Here is a 21,650-nt window from a genome sequence, read left to right as displayed (position 1 = left end):
TTGCTGTATTTACACGTATCAAGACCTTCAGGGAATTTGGCAGCTCCCTTGAATCTCCAGCAAGTGGTCAAATGCCTCGTGTGCTAAACCTCTTAGAAAATAAAACCATACCACCTGGCAGGAACATTTTATAGAGATATAATCTATCTCTGGTTTTGACAGCCATATATAGGAGGTCAATTGTAGTTCTTGATCAATTTTCATGACACGATATCCAATATGAGGGGCCAGACCTCTGTATTTTATTGGTTCTGTGTCAGACTCTTTCCAGAAAAGTTTTTCGTCCATATTTTCCAAATGCCTGATATTATCCCTCTGACAAACACTGTTTCTGCTTGACTGTTTCAGCACTTCTATGTAATGGAAAATTTCACAAACACTTGCAAGAAATCTTTGTGCCCTTGGTTGTCCGCTACGTGGATCTCATGGAGTCCTCCATCGCCCAGTCAATTCACAGAGGTTTTGAGCAAGAGACATGGCAGCCTGTCAAGTAGGTATCTTGCCTAGTGTCCACAGAGCCCCTGTCTCTTCTATCCTGACCTTATGACTTTACACGTGGCCATCTGTAGTTATTGCTTATGGTGGTCCCTTCCCACGTTGTTTGTTTCTTTACAGGAATATCGCCAACAGTCTTCCCAATGTAGCTCTTCCAAAAGTTCCAAGTCTGCCTCTTAATCTTCCACAGATTCCTAGCTTTTCTACTCCTTCGTGGATGGCTTCTTTATATGAGTCCACGTGTGTATCCCTCACTTATTTCCTGGTGGTGTGTTAGCTGGTGCATGGCCTGGGCTGTATTCTGTGCAGATGTCTTTAGATTGCATGGCATTTGTCATCATTGGTTGAGGAATACTATGTTTGGTTTTATTTGTTTTGAGTTTTTGAAGCTATTAAGCTAAGCTTAGCATATCAATGATAAATAATATAGATTTTTTAAAAAAAATACTCACTGGTTTGATGTCGTTCATATGTAATCTGTGGGGCAAGGGTCATTTTGTGACCCAGGTTGTAGACTCTAGTCTAAGTGGTATAACCAGAGTTCTCCACATTCAGACAAGCAGTGTGGTTAACGGTAGGTATGTATGTCCAGGATCCTTAGTTGGCTCCAGCTTTGTTACTGCCACTTGATCTATCTTGTATATGTAGCAAAACCTTTGTAAGAACAGTTTCAAGAACATAATCTTTTTCTGCTTTAATCTTAGTCTCACCTTTAAAGAAACAATAATGCAGGTTGCAGAGAACGGGTTGTCCTTTGTTTCTCAGTACCAACAAGTTCTTCTTTTGTCCTTTCATATATCATTTGATGCACCTTGTTATTTTTAAGTAATCTTTATATCATTACAAACCATATGTATTAACTCCACATTGTGATGTGCCTACCTGTTGCAGATTCAATAACCAAGAGTCATTAAAGTGAAAAGGACATGGGCTTTGAAATCGATCAGCCCCACACTTAGATCCCAGCTTATTCATCATTAAGTCTTCCTTTGCCTCAGTTTCCTCGACCCTAAAATGGTTATGACACCTAACTTAAAGACGTTTTTTGTGAGGATTTTTTTAAAAACTGTGGAAAGTGCCTGGCACAGCATAGGGTCTCGATAGATGATAACCACTCCTATTCTACATTATGATTGTTATTACTATAATATTATTACATTATCCTCAATCATCATTATTACCCATAACTGTATGGTTGTCAAAAGTATGAGCCTCACAGCAATCAAATGAACTCAATAACAGCCCATGCTTTGCACAAGGTCTCTCATGAAGTCAGCTAGAAAGAATAATAATTATAAGAAGAAAATTAGCTACCATTTATAGAGAATTTGTTATATAAAGTGCCAAATTCTTTATCTCGGTTAAGCTTTGTAACAACCCTGTGAGGTAAATGTCACTTTCCCTATTTTACAGTTAAGAAAACTAAGTCACAAAGAAGTCAAAAGGCAAAACTTACCAGTGTCTCACAGTAAGCAAATGACAAAGACAAGATTTGAACCCAGGTTCGCTTGACTCCAAAGCTCTCACTCCGATTATTAATATACTTTGCTTCCAGATCTATTCCCAGTCTAATCTGCATATAATCAAAAAAAAAAGAGAGAAACAAAGACCAAGGAAGAGAATGATAAGTTGCAAAATAGTTTGCAGTTTTTCTCCAAATTAAACATCAACACTATATCATAATAATTATTAAGATATTAGGTTACATGTGAATCTTTTTCTTACAAGCAAATGCTTTGGGCTTTACAAGTGGTGTCTGTGTGTCCTCAGTTATCTAGGAAGTATAGTGAACCTTTCTAAGTTTATGATTTTTTTTTTGTACTTCTTTACATGGTTTTCTAATTTAACTCCTCTTCTTCCTCATTTCCCATCTGTTTAACATCCTTGATTTTAATGAAGAACACTGTTTTGGGCACTGCCTTGTGAAATTTAGTGGGGTTTTTTTGTAATTACGCTATTAGCTTTGAGATATATATGAGCCCTAAATCTCATTATTAGGATCCCCTTTTTAAAAATAACCTGTCTCAGGACAGGAATGTCCTGTCTTTATAACAAATTGTGACTTTGTAAATAAAGTGCTTCTAGTTTCATCATTCTGGGCAAATAAAAAAATATGTTTTACAAGTTAGTTACCATTATCGTTACCTGCCAAAGTTTTCAACACTAGGCTTTGTGTCAAGGTGGCCAGAATTACTGATAATGTTCTGATGTCATTGCAAAGCTTTTTTTAACTTTTCTTATAAAGCATTAAATAGCAAGAAAAAAAATCCCATTTCACATATATAATGAGTTAAAAATACAACTACTGATAAAGTAAAGAGAAATAATACTAAACTATCCATGAGTCTGAAGATGCATCTCTACATACTAATGTATAAATCACCTTAAGAGGTGCTCCTCCAAATCTTTTGCTGTATATAAAATCTTCATTCTGGGTTTTTTCACTCTAGAAGTGAATGCCAGTCAGGTAAGTTTACTGCTGGCATTTTGAGAAAATGATCTCAGACTCCATTTTTCACGTTTGAATTCTTTAATCTGTTACTGATACTTTTAGGGATAGGTCACTGATTAGAAATAATTTTAAAATGAAAAAGCTCTGAATAAATTGCAGGTTATACACGCCAGCTTGAGAGAAAACCTATTTACATTTTTTCATCTATTTAATTATAACAAACTCTTGTTATCTTAATTACATTCCCAATTAAGCACATGTATCATTCAGAATCTTACCATAACATCAAAGAACAGAAAAAACATATATCCATCTTCTCTATAAAGATTTAATTGTCACATATGATGAGAAAGTCCATTTTTAATAGAATTCTACCTTTACTATTTGGGTTTGGTGGGGGGAGGGGTTTGTTTTAATAGTGGCTTTTGTTGCTGTTGTTTTGTTGTGCTGTTACTTATATTTTTCCAAAACAAAAAACTATAAGAAGTAGATTTGCTTCTTTGACAATTATATTCAACAGCTCTTAAAACATAGTGCCTCTATCTCCTAAATTGTACACTACAGATGTACAGGAGGATTTTGCTTCAGGATTTTTTTCTCTTATTTTTTATTATATAAATGGCAAAATGGAAAATTGACTATAGTGTTTTCTCAAACATTTTTTACAGCAATGTCAGCATGGTTGTCTGGTGCTTTTGTTTAATGATACATTTGGGGTGCTCGCTTCGGCAGCACATATACTAATGATACATTTGGGGCACTGAATATTAAGGTTTGGAGATATTAAGTGAGGGAAGTGCTATGGGTAGTGTTCACTGCTTTGCTGTGATCGTTCCCTTGAGAATTTAACTCTGAGGACATCTTGGCTAGACGAGGAGATCATGAGGAATTACTGGCAAAATGGGAGGAGGAAAGCAGAGTAGATTGGTGATGGAGCGAAGATGCTGGGCGCTGCGGGGCAGAAATAAGCTTTTAATTAGCCAGAGCAGGAGGTGATTGTTTTTACGCTGGCTAATTAAGGTATATTTAGCTAAACAATGTGGTTATTTAAAAGAATTTTCTTTTTTATAAAATTTTTCCACCATGCCCTTGTGATAAGTTAGTTTATTTTAATATTTTTCTTTTTACAAACCTAAAATATAAATTTTAGGTTAGTATATGTTAAAATGTTGGAAAGCTAAGCAGAAATGAATCATACAGCAGTTTTTGGTTTTTTTCTTTTTCTTTTGTTCTCTTTTACAATTAAGTTTCAGTACACATAGGAATATTTTATTTTCAAATCATCTATTTTCCTATTAGACTGTATACTTGCTTAATGAAAAGTAATAATATTATCCTTTACTCAAATATGATATACTCTGACACCAATTACCTTCTCGCATGGTGTGAAAATATGGTCCCTAGAGTAACTTTACCATAGTAGTGAATGCATTTCAGACCTTGGCTCCACAGTTAGATAGATGGAAGGACCTGAAATATATGATGGTGCTCCAACCTGAGAGCACCTTGAATATCTTTTCTCTGTTAGACCATACCTGGTACTAAGTTAGGTTTGCTTATGAACGAGAAAAGGCACAAAGCATTTCAAAGTAAAAGTAAGATTTGCTTCCCTACCCAGCCTGTTACTTCATTCCCAGTACCTGTTTCACCTTTACCTGTAACTGAGAAATTTAAGGCCCTGAAGGCTACATACCTATAGATAAACAGAAGCCATCATGATGACAGAGGCACATATGCATGAGTTAAATAAAGCTGCTAGTTGCTGTCATATGAATTTTCTTACATAAAACATACTTTTCTGAATTTCTAGGAGGAAATGTGTATTTTATCTTTATCCTAGAGATTGGTAAAGAACAATTTAAGATGTTTGTTCCTATGTATATAATTTGATTTCCTTAGTAAAGAATGATTATTCATTTTACCCCTTTTTAACGAAACCCTACTACTATAATTCTATTTTGTTCTCCTTGCCTTATTCATTAAGAAGAAGTGAAAGGGGAAAATTAGAAGGTTGAACAAAGAAAATATTGATCACTAGGGGTTTTACGTAGTATTTTTTCACTGGTGGCAAGTGATACAGAAAAGAAGAAACAATATTTTGATGGCAAGTGATACAGAAAAGAAGAAACAATGTATTGGTGACCCACGCAGCTAACAGTGGAAGTTCACGATGTTCTTCATTTTTCCTTTTTCTTCTAGCAATGGCTCAGCAACATCAGAAGACCTTTTTTGGAAACTTGATGCACTGCAAATGTTTGTATTTGATCTTCACTGGCCAGAACAAGAATTTGCCCATCACTTAGAGCAAAGACTTAAACTAATGGCCAGTGATATGATAGAGGCCTGTGTCAAAAGGTAGACATGTATTTTCAAATTGCTGTTTACTCTGCCAACTCCCAAAATACCACTTTTCACCAAGTATCTTCTATATAATTGTCACAAGGAAGGTTTCAACATGTACCACTTTCCCAAAATTTCAAGGACATTAGGTCCTTTGACCTGAATCTGGGGACCCATGTAATTGATAAAATTGGCCTGCTACTTTTTCTCGGGTCTCCTAACCATTACCCTCATCAGTAGCACCCATACCGTATTAATCCTTTCTGTTGTGCTATTATCTCTCTGGGAATACTGTGCTTTAAATTCCCAAAGCAATACTTCCTGAGACATAGGAAGGAGATCTGTTAAGTACTTTATGCATTATGTACTGTGTCTGTGTGCTGTGAAATGACATGGCAAACTCCATGGATGATCATTGCCATCAATTGTTCTGTTTTTCTGGTATTCTCTATCCACATCGGATGAGTTCCAAGTATCTGTTTACATTCTTTCAGAACTTAACCAGAAATAAGTTATGAGGCTTTGGATTCTTCCACATGTGCTTTCCTTTTCTTTAATACTTTTTACAAAATCAGCATTGCATCCTAATTAGCATTGTTTTCCCCATTGCCCTTGTTCACAATGTGTGCAAGAACAATGAGGGTAGCATACGCGAATAACAAATTCTGGTTGGAGCAATTAATAATCCTGAATTCTTTAAAGCGAGAAAAATCCTGTCTTTGGAGTAATGTTTAATGGCTTTGTAAAGCAAGGCCATGAATTAGATTATTTAATGTTTAAAAATAATCATGTTCGTCATCTGTGATTCTGATGTATCAAATCTCTGGATATTCTTTGGATACTTTAGCAAAACCATTTCCAAACTACCTGTTATGCAGTTTCTTTAAAAAACCTAAATGCAACTTCAGGTATTTGAAAGAGAAACTAAATGACATAAAAGAATTACACATTCTCCATTGCACACTGATTATGGTGTTTTAGTGTTTTCTAGACTTGTCCTTTTTTTGATGTGGTAAACACTCACACAGAGGATTTGTTCTGCCTTAACATAGAGAAGCAGGTGATTTTTCTACTTGGATATTCATTCAGACAGTTGAGCGCAACTGTGAAGTTTTTCCATTAAGAGTACACACTAGATGTAACAAATAGCTTCATTTGGGTAGAAATATTGTTTGAGTGACTGCAAAAGCTATGTTTAATATAAAATACCACAGTCTGATCTTTCATATGAGACACCTGAAAAGAAGAGCATCCTACCTCCTAGCTCCCAGGCAATACCACACCCCATATTTGCATGTTTTAAATTAGCATCTTGTAGTTTTGATTTCACTTTTAAAAACAGGTGGGACATATGTCAGAATTTCTTACTCTGAATTCATGTTTTAATGAATAGAACAAGAACTGCATTCGAACTCAAGCTGCAAAAGGCAAGCAAAACAACTGACTTGCGCATCCCAGCCTCTGTGTGTACAATGTTTAATGTATTAGTCGATGCCAAAAAGCAAAGCACCAAACTCTGTGCCCTGGATGGAGGACAGGAGGTAAGTGGACTGAATGTCCCATGTGGAAATGCAGCACTGGGTGCCCTGGTGGAGGAGGATGCTGTTTCTAGAAGTCTCTCACTTGACTAGATTAAAAAGACCAAGCTCCCCCATACAAGTGTTTGAGCTTTACTATAATAATGGAATGCCCCTTTATCCTTTGCTCTTGTCAATTTCTTCTTTTTAATATAAAGACTGCCCAAAATTTTACAAGTGGCCACTGAATTTCAGATATACCTTTTAATGGCTTAGGTGTTGTGTATTTACATAAGCCTTGCTTTTCACAAGCAAATGAGAAAGCTAGAAAGCTACTTCCTTTGTTTATACAAATATAGAGTATCCAGAGTTTGCATACAAAAAACAGGCCACAGAAAATAGCACATGAAGTATTTTATTTACACAAAAGTTTCCGTTTCTTTTAAAGATCAAGTAGAAATGTACTTAAAGATTGGGCTTTGCTTTTCTTCAATAAATAGCCCATTGTTTCAATTTGATTTCTATTTTGTTTGATTCTATACTCAGAAATACAGTTTATTTTACCCCATGATTTATTTTTGTTGAGAGTGGTGATTGGATGAAATGGATCTCTTTTTCTTAGATTATCTGTTTAAGTTGACGTTTTATTGCATCTTTTCCCATGGTAATCCCCTTTTCATCATTTCTTTATTTTTCCCTTATGTTCTCCTTCATCATCTTTTCTTTTCCCCCCATGGCATGATCCAGTTTGGTAGTCAGTGGGTAAGTTTCTTTTTATTTAAAAAAGCACATTTTCATCTGAATTATTATTTTCGTATGTGTACATTTTCTATTTTCATCTTTTCAAATTAAAATAATATAATTCCATTTTCAGGTTTTTGGTTTCTGTGTATAACACTACATAGCAATACCCAATGACTCATTAAAACACATGTAGATACTTATACCTTAAATAGTGTCAAGGGGAATGTTTCTTCCCTGTTAAGCTGAAGAATCAACAAACTACTTTTAAATTTTTAAAGATAAGATTATTTAAAACCAAATGAATTCACCCTCCTTTAAATTCTAAATAAATTCAGAAGCAGAGTGATTGTTAACATTTTCAAGATGCATATATCTGTAGTATATACTTTCATTAATACTAGAAGAATTTAGAGTTTGGGGCTTTAGATGACATATAGCATATATGAGGGTGACCTCTAAATTTGAGGACCAGGAGGCAACTCTTAAGGTCACTTCATACAGAAGAACCCAGATGTGGATTTCAGTGAGGGACATGCCCACCATGATAACAGCCTTTCCTCCCACTCATGGTGTGGGATGTAACCATCATCAGAGGCAGGGAAGAGGCAGGCCTGTATCAGGAGCCTTCTTCCTCCCCGACACAAGGTTTTCTTGAGGTACTACCCAGAACCTCAGGAGGAACACAGCTTGAAAACCTTTTAGAAATAAACAAATGAGACCTAATGAAACTTAAAAGCTTTTGCACAGCAAAGGAAACCATAAACAAGATGAAAAGACAACCCTCAGGATCGGAGAAAATATTTGCAAATTAAGCACCTGACAAAGGATTACTCTCCAAAATATACAAACAGCTCATGCAGCTCAATATCAAAAAAACAAACAACCCAATCAAAATATGGGCAGAAGACCTAAATAGACATTTCTCCAAAGAAGACATACAGATGGCCAAGAAGCACATGAAAAGCTGCTCAACATCACTAATTATTAGAGAAATGCAAATCAAAACTACACTGAGGTATCACCTCACACCAGTCAGAATGGCCATCATCAAAAAATCTACAAGCAGTAAATGCTGGAGAGGGTATGGAGAAAAGGGAACCCTCATGCATTGTTGGTGGGAATGTAAATTGATACAACCACTATGGAGAACAGTAGGGAGGTTCCTTAAAAAAACTAAAAATAGAACTACCATATGACCCAGCAATCCCACTACTGGGCATATACCCAGGGAAAACCATAATTCAAAATGAGTCATGTACACCAGTGTTCATTGCAGCACTGTTTACAATAGCCAGGACATGGAAGCAACCTAATGTCCATCAGCAGAGGAATGGATAAAGAAGATGTGGTACATATATACAATGGAATATTACTCAGCCGTAAAAAGGAACAAAATTGGGTCATTTGTAGAGACATGGATGGATCTAGAGACAGTCATACAGAGTGAAGTAAGTCAGAAAGAGAAAAACAAATATCATATATTAACACATATATGTGGAATCTGAAAAAATGGGTATAGACGATCTTATTTACAAAGCAGAAATAGAGACACAGACATAGGGAACAAACGTACGGACACCAAGGGGGAAGCAGGCGGTGGTGGTGGTGGGATGAATTGGGAGATGGGATTGATGTATGTACACTATTGATACTATGTATGAAATAGATAACTAATGACCTAAATGAGAAGGAAAATAGATAACTAGTGACCTCAATGAGAAGGAAATCCAAAAAAGAGGGGATATATTTATACATATAGTTGATTCACTTTGCTGTACAGTATAAACTGACAGAGTATTGTAAAGCAGCTATACTCCAATTAAAAAAAAAAATCCTTCTCCAGAACGATTCACGCATTATGGATTTCTCACTGATTTTTAATGCACCCAAAGTTCATTGTTCTGTAGTGTTCAGGTATTCAGTGAACACAAGTTGCTGAACCACTTTGTTTCTTGATCAAACCAGTCATCTTTAAAAAAAAAAAAATAGAACTATATCTTAATCATGTTCTTATCAAAAAATTACATCTAATGAGACAATCTAAAATTTTCAAAGAAAACATTTTATACCTACAGGATTGACTAAATAAATATTTTTTAATAGGTCAAATGCTTTTGTGCTCTACGAATATGTTAAATCTTACGTCTTACAGTTGACACCTGGGAATCAAATTCAGAACCAACTCTTCACTCGGCTAACAATTCTCATCCAAGCAGAAAAGCTTAAGTAACTTCTAAGAGGATGAGAAGGCCCACTATTTGTGAATTTCATACTTTTTAACCCAGAGATAAACATTAGCTATTTGGCCATAACTTATGTGTGTGTACACATCTTTCATTCTTTGAGCAATTCAGGGGGAAATGATGTGTTTCTAATACCACAGCATACAACCATACAGACACATTAAGTAGCTGGTATGTGTTATAGAGTGTTCAGTAATTATTCTCTGATCTCTTATGATGTGATTTATTATCTCTAATTACCTGAACGAGCAGGCAGCTGGCCTGGCTCTCAATGGCTCATAACCACCTTCTCTTGGTTTTCTATAGCCAGATGTAAGCCTTTGATTGTCTGCTTGGGAATATTGCCTTAAGTCTCTTTATACACACATCCATTTCTCATCAGGTTGATAGAATCATCTTGCCTCTTCCATTAATACTGAATTTATCCATTTGTTCTTATTTTTACATACACTGCAGTACCTGATACTGATAGGCACGTCATAAATATTTGTTGAATGAGCAGACTGATTTTTTTTGTCACTGCTTTAAAAATATTACCCCATTAAAAAAAAAAAATCCTCCTCTGTAAGAAACAACTCACTCTAGGACTCTGAAAGAAAAACAGGCACAAATGACAAAACATTGTTGCATTGTCAACTGATTCTTTACATTAATAGGAGGAGGGTTTTGAAGAGTAATCTGCTATTGTTCATTATGTTTGCTCCTGTACCTTCTCACCAGAGACAATTAGTTTCCCACAACTTTCACACAATTAATATAGTTCAAAATGTGCAGGTGTAAAACTCATTAGCAACCCTGAAAAGTGGTAAACAAGAATTTCAATGCAAAAGAAGTATTTTATACTTTGCTTTTAATCTCCAGGAAATATATGCACATAATTGCACAGGCTTTTCCTCCCTGTATGTGTTTGAGACAAGTTTTGGAATTATTGCAAAGTGGTGAATACGTTACATACAGAGGTGAACCAATGGACCCTATTGTATAGCAAACAACAAATAAAGTTGTTGAAAAAACTAGATTATTACACAATTTGGAACCTTATAAAAATATATGCTACATTGGTAAACGTAGCAGATTTTTTTTTTTCTAAATTTAAGGGAATTACCACTCCAAAGTCTCTAGTAAATTTGTTATATCGTCATTGCTGGGATAAAACCTTCCCAACTCCTTACCCACAGTGAAGCCTCTTCTGGGCTCCTAAGTTATGATTCTGTTTTCTTACGTGGTACACAATGATGCAGGCACTCTGGGCCACAGCCCAGAACAGCATTTAATGGAGTGATTAGTGAGTGAATGATCTGCTCTTGTGACAGCTGTGTGTAATGAGTCAGCAGTCTCAGGCCAGGCCCTCAGGGACAGATGTGGGGATCAGAAAACCACCAGTGTTTAGAAATCCTCGTTATCCATTCCTGCAGAAAAGCAGATGACTGCGTGGGCCTTAGGCAGTCATATGCTCTCAGAACCCCTGTACCTCATGGTCCATCCATTGAAGATGAAAGCACATTAATGGAGCTACTCGGGGGCCCCTACTTATGTGGGATTTGTTCTCAATTGCAGTAAAGTACTTCCGTTACCAGAACAATCCAATACAACAGAAGGACCAAAATCTTTTAAGAATGCTGGATTGCACTGGCATTTGATTAGTCTTCGTTTCTTGCGTGTTTCCTCATGAGAACAGTCCGGTGAAATGAGAATATTTACCCACATATAGGGGGGCAAGGATTTCAGACCTGTGCCTGATCTGAATTCCCTGGGCTCCATGAAGTAAAAATTCCTCAACGGTCATCTTAATCTAAGTTCGGAGTCATCTACTGGAGAAGCAAGGCACCAACGGTTTACTTTTGAGGGCAGATGTGGGGAGAATTAGTCTAAGAATGGTATGGAAATTACCAAAACCCTGGTCTGTAGAATCATTGATCCAACTTGAAATATCCTGAGAGGAATTTTATTTATAGGCTTTTATGGTTGTTGAGAAAAAGTTTGCAAGTTTTTAACAAAAATTCGGTCTGCTAATCTAAATGAAAAACCTATTAATTTTAGCTTAGGAAATGTAAATGTCTCCAGATAAATTCTCTTCTTACCTGTTTTGCTGTCTTTGTACGTGTCTTTATTTGTCTTTGGAAGCTATCTGGATCTCCTAATGAATAACGTTTTCTAGCTAATTATCTATTATCTGTATGTGGCATTTCTGGACTATTCTCTTTGCAGAATATGTATGTAAACTATGAATTCTCAGGCTACCTCCCCATTTCCACCCACAGTTCTCCTAGACCACCTCTACCAGCTGTGCAGCTAGAGCAGATTCTGGAAGTTCCCAACAGCTTTCAGATTTAGAATTAGTGTAAGTCAGAGCTAATCAGATAAATTTACAGTAGCAAAATCTCATATTAAAAAAATCTAGCAACCCTTATACTGTTTGGGTTTGCCCCCTGGGTAACACATTTAAGATGTACAGTATATTTTCTTTCTTCCTTTTTGACTTTCTCTCTCTCTCTCTCTCCTTCCCTCCATCTCTGCTTTTGGCTAGATTAGATATGAAAGAAAACAGCAGTCAAAAGATGTGTATTATAGGAGAATTTGATGGCTCCTAGAGTCTGTGGCTTTCCCTGCCTTTCGATAAAAATGATATAAATGGCCTCTTGAGTGGCTCATCTCTTGACTTTAAGAATTGCCAAAATCGGTCCAATGCAAAAGTTTAACATGTATAAGCTCTACTATTTTATATCCAATAGCCTTCTGATGGCATTTCATTATTTTTGAGTTAAAAATAAAGTTTATGGCAAAGGGAGATAAACACGGAGGATAAGGCATATTTAAGAAGACGGAACTGTTTGCACGTTCGGGCGCCTCAACCCCTGAATGTTCTGTAGCACTTTCCATGTACGAGGGATGAGAGAAGCTTGAAGCCCATCTCCTGTATCCCTTTCTTATTCTACCCCAAAGAGGAGGGAGCCTCTGTCTGCTATTTTAGCTCTTCCTGCTACACACACGAATTTGGAGAGAGAAGGATTTGAAAAGAGAGTGTGCATGGAGGGAGAGCTGCTGAGCTCATTTGCATAAGCTCCACTGCCGAGGCACTGGAACAGTTTCAGCCGGTGGGGGCCGGGGGAGTGATGTTTTTGTACCTGTATCTGTGGGGGGCTTCCTGGACATCTCAACTACCAGCCAGGTTTTTCAGGTTCTTCCTCATCTGCCTTGCTTTTCTTTGTTTTCTTCTCTTTCCTTCTCTTCAAGCTGTCCTGAAAGCAAAAGTGTCAGTACTACAGCAGTAGAAATCCCCCATCTAGGTTTCTGTTCTGTTTGTCCTTTCGGGAGCACAAATTTGAGGATCAGTAAGGCTTTACGTGAGATGGACGCTTAGTATTTTGTTTCACTGAGTGGAATACATGCCTAGAAATTTCCTTGTTCATATATGTGTGCTTAATTTTAGACCACTTGTCAACACACACATGCATACACACACACAAGCAGGAAAAGAAAATATTTCACATGCTCCAAAATTATGCTTCCTTTCTTCATTATTTGCACAGGTAAATGATGGCTTGTAACTGTCAGAGCCTGTGGGGAGACCTCATTCCTGCGTATTCCAACGCAGACCTAAGTTGATGTTTTGTTGTGTGTGGAAACTTTGAGACATGTTTTCAGAAGAAAAAATAGCTTTCAAAAACTTACATCTTTGGAAACCATTCACCCAGCAGCTGTTAAGTTGGTCTAATATTTATACTGACCTGAGTACTTTTACTCTGTGCATTATGTTAGCTGTTGCAAGAAGCCTTGAACCATCAAGATAGGGTTAGTCTTTACAAGTCACATTCTCTGTGAAGTGTGCCTTCACACGCTGTCAAAACCCGAAGCTCCTGCTAGTTTAAGAAGGGGACTCTCTAGTATTCTCTAAAGAAAGCAGAAAAAGAGTCTTTCAGGTTTATTTTAAATACATCTTTTTTGCATTTACTTAAAGGCATCTTTTTCAGAGGAAGCAGTAATAAAACTATGGGGAGTGAGTGCCGTTTCATTATACCTTTTATGGCCTATTAATTTGTTACCATCTATCACCTTTGTTGATGAAATTTTAATTTTGCCCTTGCTTGAGCATATTGTAAGAATTGTATAAACTGCGGTTCCCTGTGCTGACAAAAAAGGTCCTTTCAGTGTGAACAATTGGGAGCTCATTTTATTTCTAGAGCACATTTAAAATAACTTATGAATGAGAGTTGTCAGACATGAAATGCTCTATTAATTAAATCTTTTTCCAGTCTTTTTGCTTCTCCAGCTAAACCAACCCTTTAGAAAAATACACGGCCACCTTAATTATAGAGAAGAAGACAAAAAGTATCCTTCACATTCCTCCTGCTGAATAAGAATAAGAACTCAATTCAGCTATATAATAACCCCATTAGCTGCTTCACTCAACAGAGCACATGGGAAAATTTTCAAACCCCACAATGTAAAAACTGTTGATTGGGTGGATCGTTTTCAAGGTTTTGTTCTAATGTGCAAAATGGCCATTTTGTATAAATCGGATGTGCCATAACTAGTAGCTTTAAAACATTTATGACGTACGACAAAAGTTTTGTGTCCACATCAACTAATGCATCATTGTCTTTTTTTTTTTTTTTTGCATCATTGTCTTTTAATATCTAGCAGCAGTACCATTCGAAAATAGATGATTTGATTGACAACACTGTAAAAGAAATCATTTCACTTCTAGTTTCAAAGGTAAGGTATTTTTTTATTTACCTTTTTAAATCAAATTAAATAATCTTCAACTGAGAATTTTTAGAAATATCTGTCTTAGGTTTCTAAATACCTAATTGAGAAATAGCAGCTTTAAAGACAGATGCAAGAAAAGTTCAAATTTTAAGAAAAGTTATGAGCAAACTATGAACGCTTTGTCAGTAACTTTTGGTTTTTCATTTATAATTAATTTTGTCTTTTCTTGCAATTGTTCTCTTTCTAAAAATAACTCTATCTTCCAGTAATACCTTATTCTTTCTCATTCATGTTCTCTTATTGTTTGTCTCCAGGGATGAGTTGAGTCATCATCAGTTCTTGAATTTAGCTTATTTTTTTGTGGTGACAGCACTGGGACTCTAAGACTGGTCTCACAGGTGGGCAGAGAAGGCTGGCATGGTGGTGTCTGAGGTCCTCCACTCCCAGAGGTCTCCCACGACTTCCTATTTGAGGCTTCAGATATCTTTGACAAAAGCTATGGCCTTTAGTTGTATAAGGAGAGATGAAGTATAAGTGAGTGTTCCATTGAATGATTAGGTGATTTAAAATCCCACTAAGGTGGAACAGACTGCCATAGATGACATTTGAGATCAGGGTCTGATAGGGAAAGAGATGAACAACCAGAGAGCACGGGGAGCTGAAAGAGGGTAAGGAGAGAGGATGGATTTCTCCCAAAGAGACACTTTCATAAGAATGGGTGCTGGATCAAAGAGCCCTAGACCAGGCTTCATAAAACAATTGGAAGAATGTACAAAAAGCAAAGGAAAAGCCACCCTCAATTCAATAAACAGACAAAGGACACATTGTTTAGAAAAGAAAAAAGTAGAGATGCCCAACAAGCATGAAAGCTGTTAAGCCTCAATAGTTTAAGGAATACCAATAAAACTAAAATTTATATAATATTTTTATAGCAAATTAGCATAGATGTTTTTAAGCTATCACCCAGTTTTAGAAGGTGAAGTGGGACACTCACATTTTCTATTTATGGGAGTATAAATGGCTACAACCTTTCTAGAAGATAGTTTGGAACTATATCAAGTACATTAATACCCGTTCACCTAAAATTCTTTCTGCGTTTTTTTTTTTTCTTACTACTCAGAGAGATGCACAAAATTTATATACATTGATAGATGTCACATTATCTCTAATGAAAAATACAGGAATCAACTTTAACATGAGGGCAACAGTAAAGTAAATTATGGGACATCTATATTAATAAAGTTTGCTTTCAAAGACTATAATGTTAAAGTAAAATTTCATAATATAGTGGTAAGTGGGAAAAAAGTTGAATATTTAGAAATGTAAACTATGATCTGAATTGTCATCACATAGAGAAAAGACAGATAAACACCGCAGTACCAACAGAGCTTTTATCTGGGTGGTGGGATTATAGTTGATTCGGGGGTGGTGGGGTTCAAATTGTTTTGTGCATCCTAATTCTCTGGTAGCAGGTCTTGAGGTAGAAAAAAAGTCACAAAGAAAGGAGATTTTAGAACTGCGCCACCTCCCCAGTTTGTTCTTGCCCCCCAGCTTCTACCCCAGCACTGAACACCTGCGCTTACAACACAAATTCACCAGCAGGGGGAAAGGGGACGGGTTAACAGGAAAACCATCTGGGAGGTAGAGGAAGAGGTGGATCACTGGAGAAAGAAGCTCCTACAGGAAGAACCATGAGATTCCCGCCCTCCCAGGAGCCCAACCCAGCAGCTTACAGCCCACAGAACAGACATAGTTAACCCTTCACCTTTATTGTCGGCGAGCCATCCAGGGAAATTTTATCTGGGTAGAGCCTCCCCATCAGCACAGTTCTCCTGTGGAAGTTGTCTTTTGTGAGAAGGGTACATAAAGAGAGCCACTGAATTGCAAGCATGCAGTTGATAAAGGGTTAACTAGGCAACAAGGCAAAAAGGCTACAACGAGTTTTGGTTTGGGGCGAAGGGGAGGAAGGGTTGCAGAAAAGGCAGGAAGGTCTATTCATCATTTCTGCATTTGCTTCTGGCAAAGTAAAAAACTTAAATTTTTCTATATCAAATGCATCTGGTTAATTGAAAAAATAGTATATTTGAGTCAAGCTGGGAAATGGTGTCCTAGAGATCAGCACTATGAAATAGAACTCTCTGTGATGATAGAAATGTTTATCTTTCACCATCCAGTATGGTAACTAGTAGCCACATGTGGTTGTGGAACACTTGAGATGTGGCTAGTGCAACTGAGGAATTGAAATTTTGGTTTTACTTAATTGTAATTAATTTTAACTTATATAGCCTAATGTAACTAGCTATTATATTTAGAAATAAGGTCTAGATTATAGTTTTTCTCTCTGGATCCTTTCTCCTGCAGTCAAATGGCACTTTTTAATAATCTTTAGTTGAAAAGTATAAAATAAATTAATTTGATAGTTTTGACAACCGTCTTAAGCTTCCATCGAAGATGACAATAAATGGTGCATTTTATTTCATTAAGCAAAGATGAATAGGGTTCTGTAATACAATCCTTAAATGTTAGCATGCCAAAAAATTGCCTGAGAGCTATTTAAAATACAGATGCCTTAGCCCTGCTTTCCAGAAGTTTTGGAAGAAGGGCAGGAATGTGCATGTTTAACCAGTCACCATGGTGATTTTGATGTAGGAGTTCCTGAGCCAGACTTTGAAAACCACTGCTCTGATGACCCTCCACTTAGATGGACATGCAAACTATCTTAAAACTTCAGTATATTTAAAAACAAGACAACCCCTTAGATAGTATGTTCCCATTTGTCTTCACCAAAGAAGAAATGATTTTTTTAAAGGAGGTATTTATGGAGTACCTACTGTGAAGCAGCTACTGTACATATGTTATTTAATTCAAACTACATAGCACCTATGGAATGGGTGGACTTACCCTATTTCACAGAGAGGAATGTAATCTTCAAAGTAGTATAGTAAACTGATCAGAGTCACACACCTAATAAGTGCAAGAGTTGGGATTCAAACCTTTGAGTTTCAGATTCCTAATACAATGCACTTGCTGATTCCAGATCTCCAGGAAATCAGTAAAAAGCAAAAGACTAAAAATTAAAATATGTACCTTCTACATTGACTGTCTTTATTCTGGAAAATTCTAAGAGCTGTGTCCTAGACATTTTTATAGCATATTAATTAATTCAATATAAAGTATATGCATAAAATAGTGAATTCCTTGTATTGTATCACAAATGTTTCTGCCCATATTTCAGTTCTTCTGTGCATATTGAGAAATATGTTTGCTACATTCTTTTCATCTCTTCTCTTCAGTTCTACTTCTGCATCCTCCTTTTATCCACATGTCTTCACAAATATTTTGAGAATGGTTCAGGGCTCTTAATCACATGTAACACTCAACAGGATGTGTCCCACCTGCACACACATTTCCCATGCTTAGAAAAGATCTTGGCTTTCCATTTCTATGTTCTCTGTCTACCTAGCAGCTAAATGGTGGGATTCTTGGGTTTCCATCTTTAGTCTTCTTTTGAACTCATTCCATATATATCTGTGACTTTCACACTTCTGGTTTAACTATATGCTGATGATTTCCAACTCTGTACCTGAGAGGTAGTATGGAATCATGGTTAAAAGCCCAACTACAGGCCCGAGGAGTTTAATGTCTTCATCATTAGAGCAATGAGAAGTCACTGAAGGGTTGGAGAGGCAGGGAGTAGGGGTATAGAGTTAATCATGTTTGCATTGTAAGACAGTTCATTTGCCCACAGCAAACAGATTGAGAGGGAGTAGTAAGGAGGCTGTAACATTGGTCTCTGTTGGACTAGTCCAAAGACATTTAAGATATACAATGGGCAGGATGCCATAGACTGAATGTTTGTGTCCCCCCAAAATTCCTATGTTGAAACCTAATCCCTAATGTGATGGTATTTGGTGGTGGGACCTTTGGGAGGTGATAAGGTCATGAGGTTAGAGCCATCATAAATGGGATTAGTGGCCTTATAAAAAACACCCTACAGGAGTTGAGTGTCCTGTGAGGAGCTTCAGTGCACATCCCGAGCTGAGGTGTCGGCTCAGCCGTTTCACGAGGAGCTCTGGTCTGAAGGCCAGGGGCAAGGCCTCTGCATGGGGCCCATTATGAGCAAGTGAAACAGACTAAGCACAAAGGGAGAAAAGGTGGATGGGGTAGGCATGAAGTGAGATTGCCAGATTTATGTCCTTTCCAGAAGAAATGTGGATCCTCAAGCAACACGAGCTATGTGGCTGACAGGGTCTTGGTGCTCCAGCTAGGTGTCAGGCCTGCGCCTCTGAGGTGGGAGAGCCGAGTTCAGGACATTGGACCACCAGAGACCTCTCAGCCCCAGGTAATATCAATCGGCAAGAACACTCCCAGAGATCGCCATCTCAACACTAAGACCCAGCTCCACTCAATGACCAGCAAGCTCCAGTGCTGGACACCCCATGCCAAACAACTAGCAAGACAGGAACACAATCCCACCCACTAGCAGAGAGACTGCCTAAAATCATAATAAGTTCACAGACACCCCAAAACACACCACCAGACATGAGCCTGCCCACCAGAAAGATAAGATCCAACTTCATCTACCAGAACACAGGCATCAGTCCCCTCCACCACGAAGCCTACACAACCCACTGAACCAACCTTACCCACTGGGGACAGACACCAAAAACAACGGGAATTATGAACTTGCAGCCTGCAAAAAGGAGACCCCAAACACAGTAAGTCAAGCAAAATGAGAAGACAGAGAAATACGCAGTAGATGAAAGAGCAAGGTAAAAACCCACCAGACCAAACAAATGAAGAGAAAGAAAATAGGCAGTCTACCTGAAAAAGAATTCAGAGTAATGATAGTAAAGAAGATCCAATATCTTGGAAATAGAATGGAGAAAATACAAGAAACATTTAACAAGGCCCTAGAAGAACTAAAGAGCAAACAAACAACGATGAACAACACAAAAAATGAAATTAAAAATTCTCTACAAGGAATCAGTAGCAGAATAATTGAGACAGAAGAACGGATAAGTGACCTGGAAGATAAAATAGTGGAAATAACTACCACAGAGGAGAATAAAGAAAAAAGAATGAAAAGGATTGAGGATGGTCTCAGAGACCTCTGGGACAACATTAAACGCACCAACATACGAATTATAGGGGTCCCAGAAGAAGAAGAGAAAAAGAAAGGGACTGAGAAAATATTGGAAGAGATTATAGTTGAAAACTTCCCTAATATGGGAAAGGAAATAGTCAATCAACTCCAGGAAGCACAGAGAGTCCCATACAGGATAAATCCAAGGAGAAACATGCCAACACATATTAAGCAAACTATCAAAAATTAAATACAAAGAAAAAATATTAAAAGCAGCAAGGGAAAAGCAACAAATAACATACAAGGGAATCCCCATAAGGTTAACAGCTGATTTCTTAGCAGAAACTCTGCAAGCCAGAAGGGAGTGGCAGGACATATTTAAAGTGATGAAAGGGAAAAACCTACAACCAAGATTACCCTACCCAGCAAGGATCTCATTCAGGTTCGACAGAGAAATTAAAACCTTTACAGATAAGCAAAAGCTAAGAGAATTCAGCACCACCAAACCAGCTTTACATCAAAAGCTAAAGGAACTTCTCTAGGCAGGAAACACAAGAGAAGGAAAAGACCTACAAAAACAAACCCAAAACAATTAAGAAAATGGTCATAGGAACATACATATCAATAATTACCTTAAATGTAAATGGATTAAATGCTCCAACCAAAAGACATAGACTGGATGAATGGATACAAAAACAAGACCCATATATATGCTGTCTACAAGAGACCCACTTCAGACCTAGGGACACATACAGACTGAAAGTGAGGGGATGGCAAATGATATTCCATGCAAATGGAAACCAAAAGAAAGCCAGAGTAGCAATTCTCATATCAGACAAAATAGACTTTAAAATAAAGACTATTACAAGAGACAAAGAAGGACACTACATAATTATCAAGGGGTCAATCCAAGAAGAAGATATAACAATTGTAAATATTTATGCACCCAACATAGGAGCACCTCAATATATAAGGCAAATGATAACAGCCATAAAAGGGGAAATTGACAGTAACACAATCATAGTAGGGGACTTTAACACCCCACTTTCACCAATAGATCATCCAAAATGCAAATAAATAAGGAAACACAAGCTTTAAATGACACATTAAACCAGATGGACTTAATTGATATTTATAGGGCATTCCATCCAAAAACAACAGAATACACTTGCATTTCAAGTGCTCATGGAACATTCTCCAGGATAGATCGTATCTTGGGTCACAAATCAAGCCTTGGTAAATTTAAGAAAATTGAAATCGTATCAAGTATCTTTTCTGACTAAACAAGAGATCACTGAAGAAATCAAAGAGGAAATCAAGAAATACCTAGGAACAAATGACAATGAAAACACGATGACCCAGAACCTATGGGATTCAGCAAAAGCAGTTCTAAGAGGGAAGTTTATAGCAATACAATCCTACCTCAAGAAACAAGAAAAGGGCTTCCCTGGTGGCGCAGTGGTTGAGAGTCCGCCTGCCGATGCAGGGGACACGAGTTTGTGCCCCGGTCCGGGAAGATCCCACATGCCGCGGAGTGGCTGGGCCCATGAGCCATGGCCGCTGAGCCTGTGCATCCGGAGCCTGTGCTCCGCAAGGGGAGAGGCCACAACAGTGAGAGGCCCGCGTAACCAAAAAAAAAAAAAAGAAACAAGAAAAATGTCAAATAAACAACCTAAACTTACACCTAGAGCAATTAGAGAAAGAAGAACAAAAAAACCCAAAGTTAGCAGAAGGAAAGAAATCATAAAGATCAGATCAGAAATAAATGAAAAAGAAATGAAGGAAACAGTAGCAAAGATCAATAAAACTAAAAGCTGGTTCTTTGAGAAGATAAACAAAATTGATAAACCATTAGCCAGACTCATCAAGAAAAAAAGGGAGAAGACACAAACGAACAGATTTAGAAATGAAGAAGGAGGGCCTCCCTGGTGGCGCAGTGGTTGAGAGTCCGCCTGCCGATGCAGGGGATACGGGTTCGTGCCCCGGTCTGGGAGGATCCCATATGCCGCGGAGCGGCTGGGCCCGTGAGCCATGGCTGCTGAGCCTGCGCATCCGGAGCCTGT

General features: G+C 37.5%; 1 protein-coding gene across 20 annotated transcripts in view; it reads left to right on the top strand.

Moving 5' to 3' along the window:
• CADPS2 (calcium dependent secretion activator 2) overlaps positions 1-21,650 on the top strand; it is a gene marked incomplete at its 3' end in the record, with an annotated part of 487,123 nt that overhangs the window by 422,338 nt on the left and 43,135 nt on the right. For 7 of the 20 annotated variants that reach the window (XM_079711377.1, XM_079711376.1, XM_079711383.1 and 4 more), the window contains 4 exons: positions 349-490; positions 5,147-5,302; positions 6,681-6,828; positions 14,433-14,507. In XM_079711377.1, the coding sequence (XP_079567503.1) occupies positions 349-490; positions 5,147-5,302; positions 6,681-6,828; positions 14,433-14,507 (521 nt within the window). Of the gene's footprint in view, positions 1-348; positions 491-615; positions 736-5,146; positions 5,303-6,680; positions 6,829-7,551; positions 7,567-14,432; positions 14,508-21,650 lie in introns of all 20 variants that reach the window. The other 13 variants (XM_079711392.1, XM_079711391.1, XM_079711388.1 and 10 more) reach the window with 3 other exon arrangements.

Source organism: Hyperoodon ampullatus, assembly GCF_949752795.1.
Source record: "Hyperoodon ampullatus genome assembly, chromosome: 9".
NCBI lineage: Eukaryota > Metazoa > Chordata > Mammalia > Artiodactyla > Ziphiidae > Hyperoodon > Hyperoodon ampullatus.
This window is presented reverse-complemented; position numbering and strand designations above follow the sequence as displayed.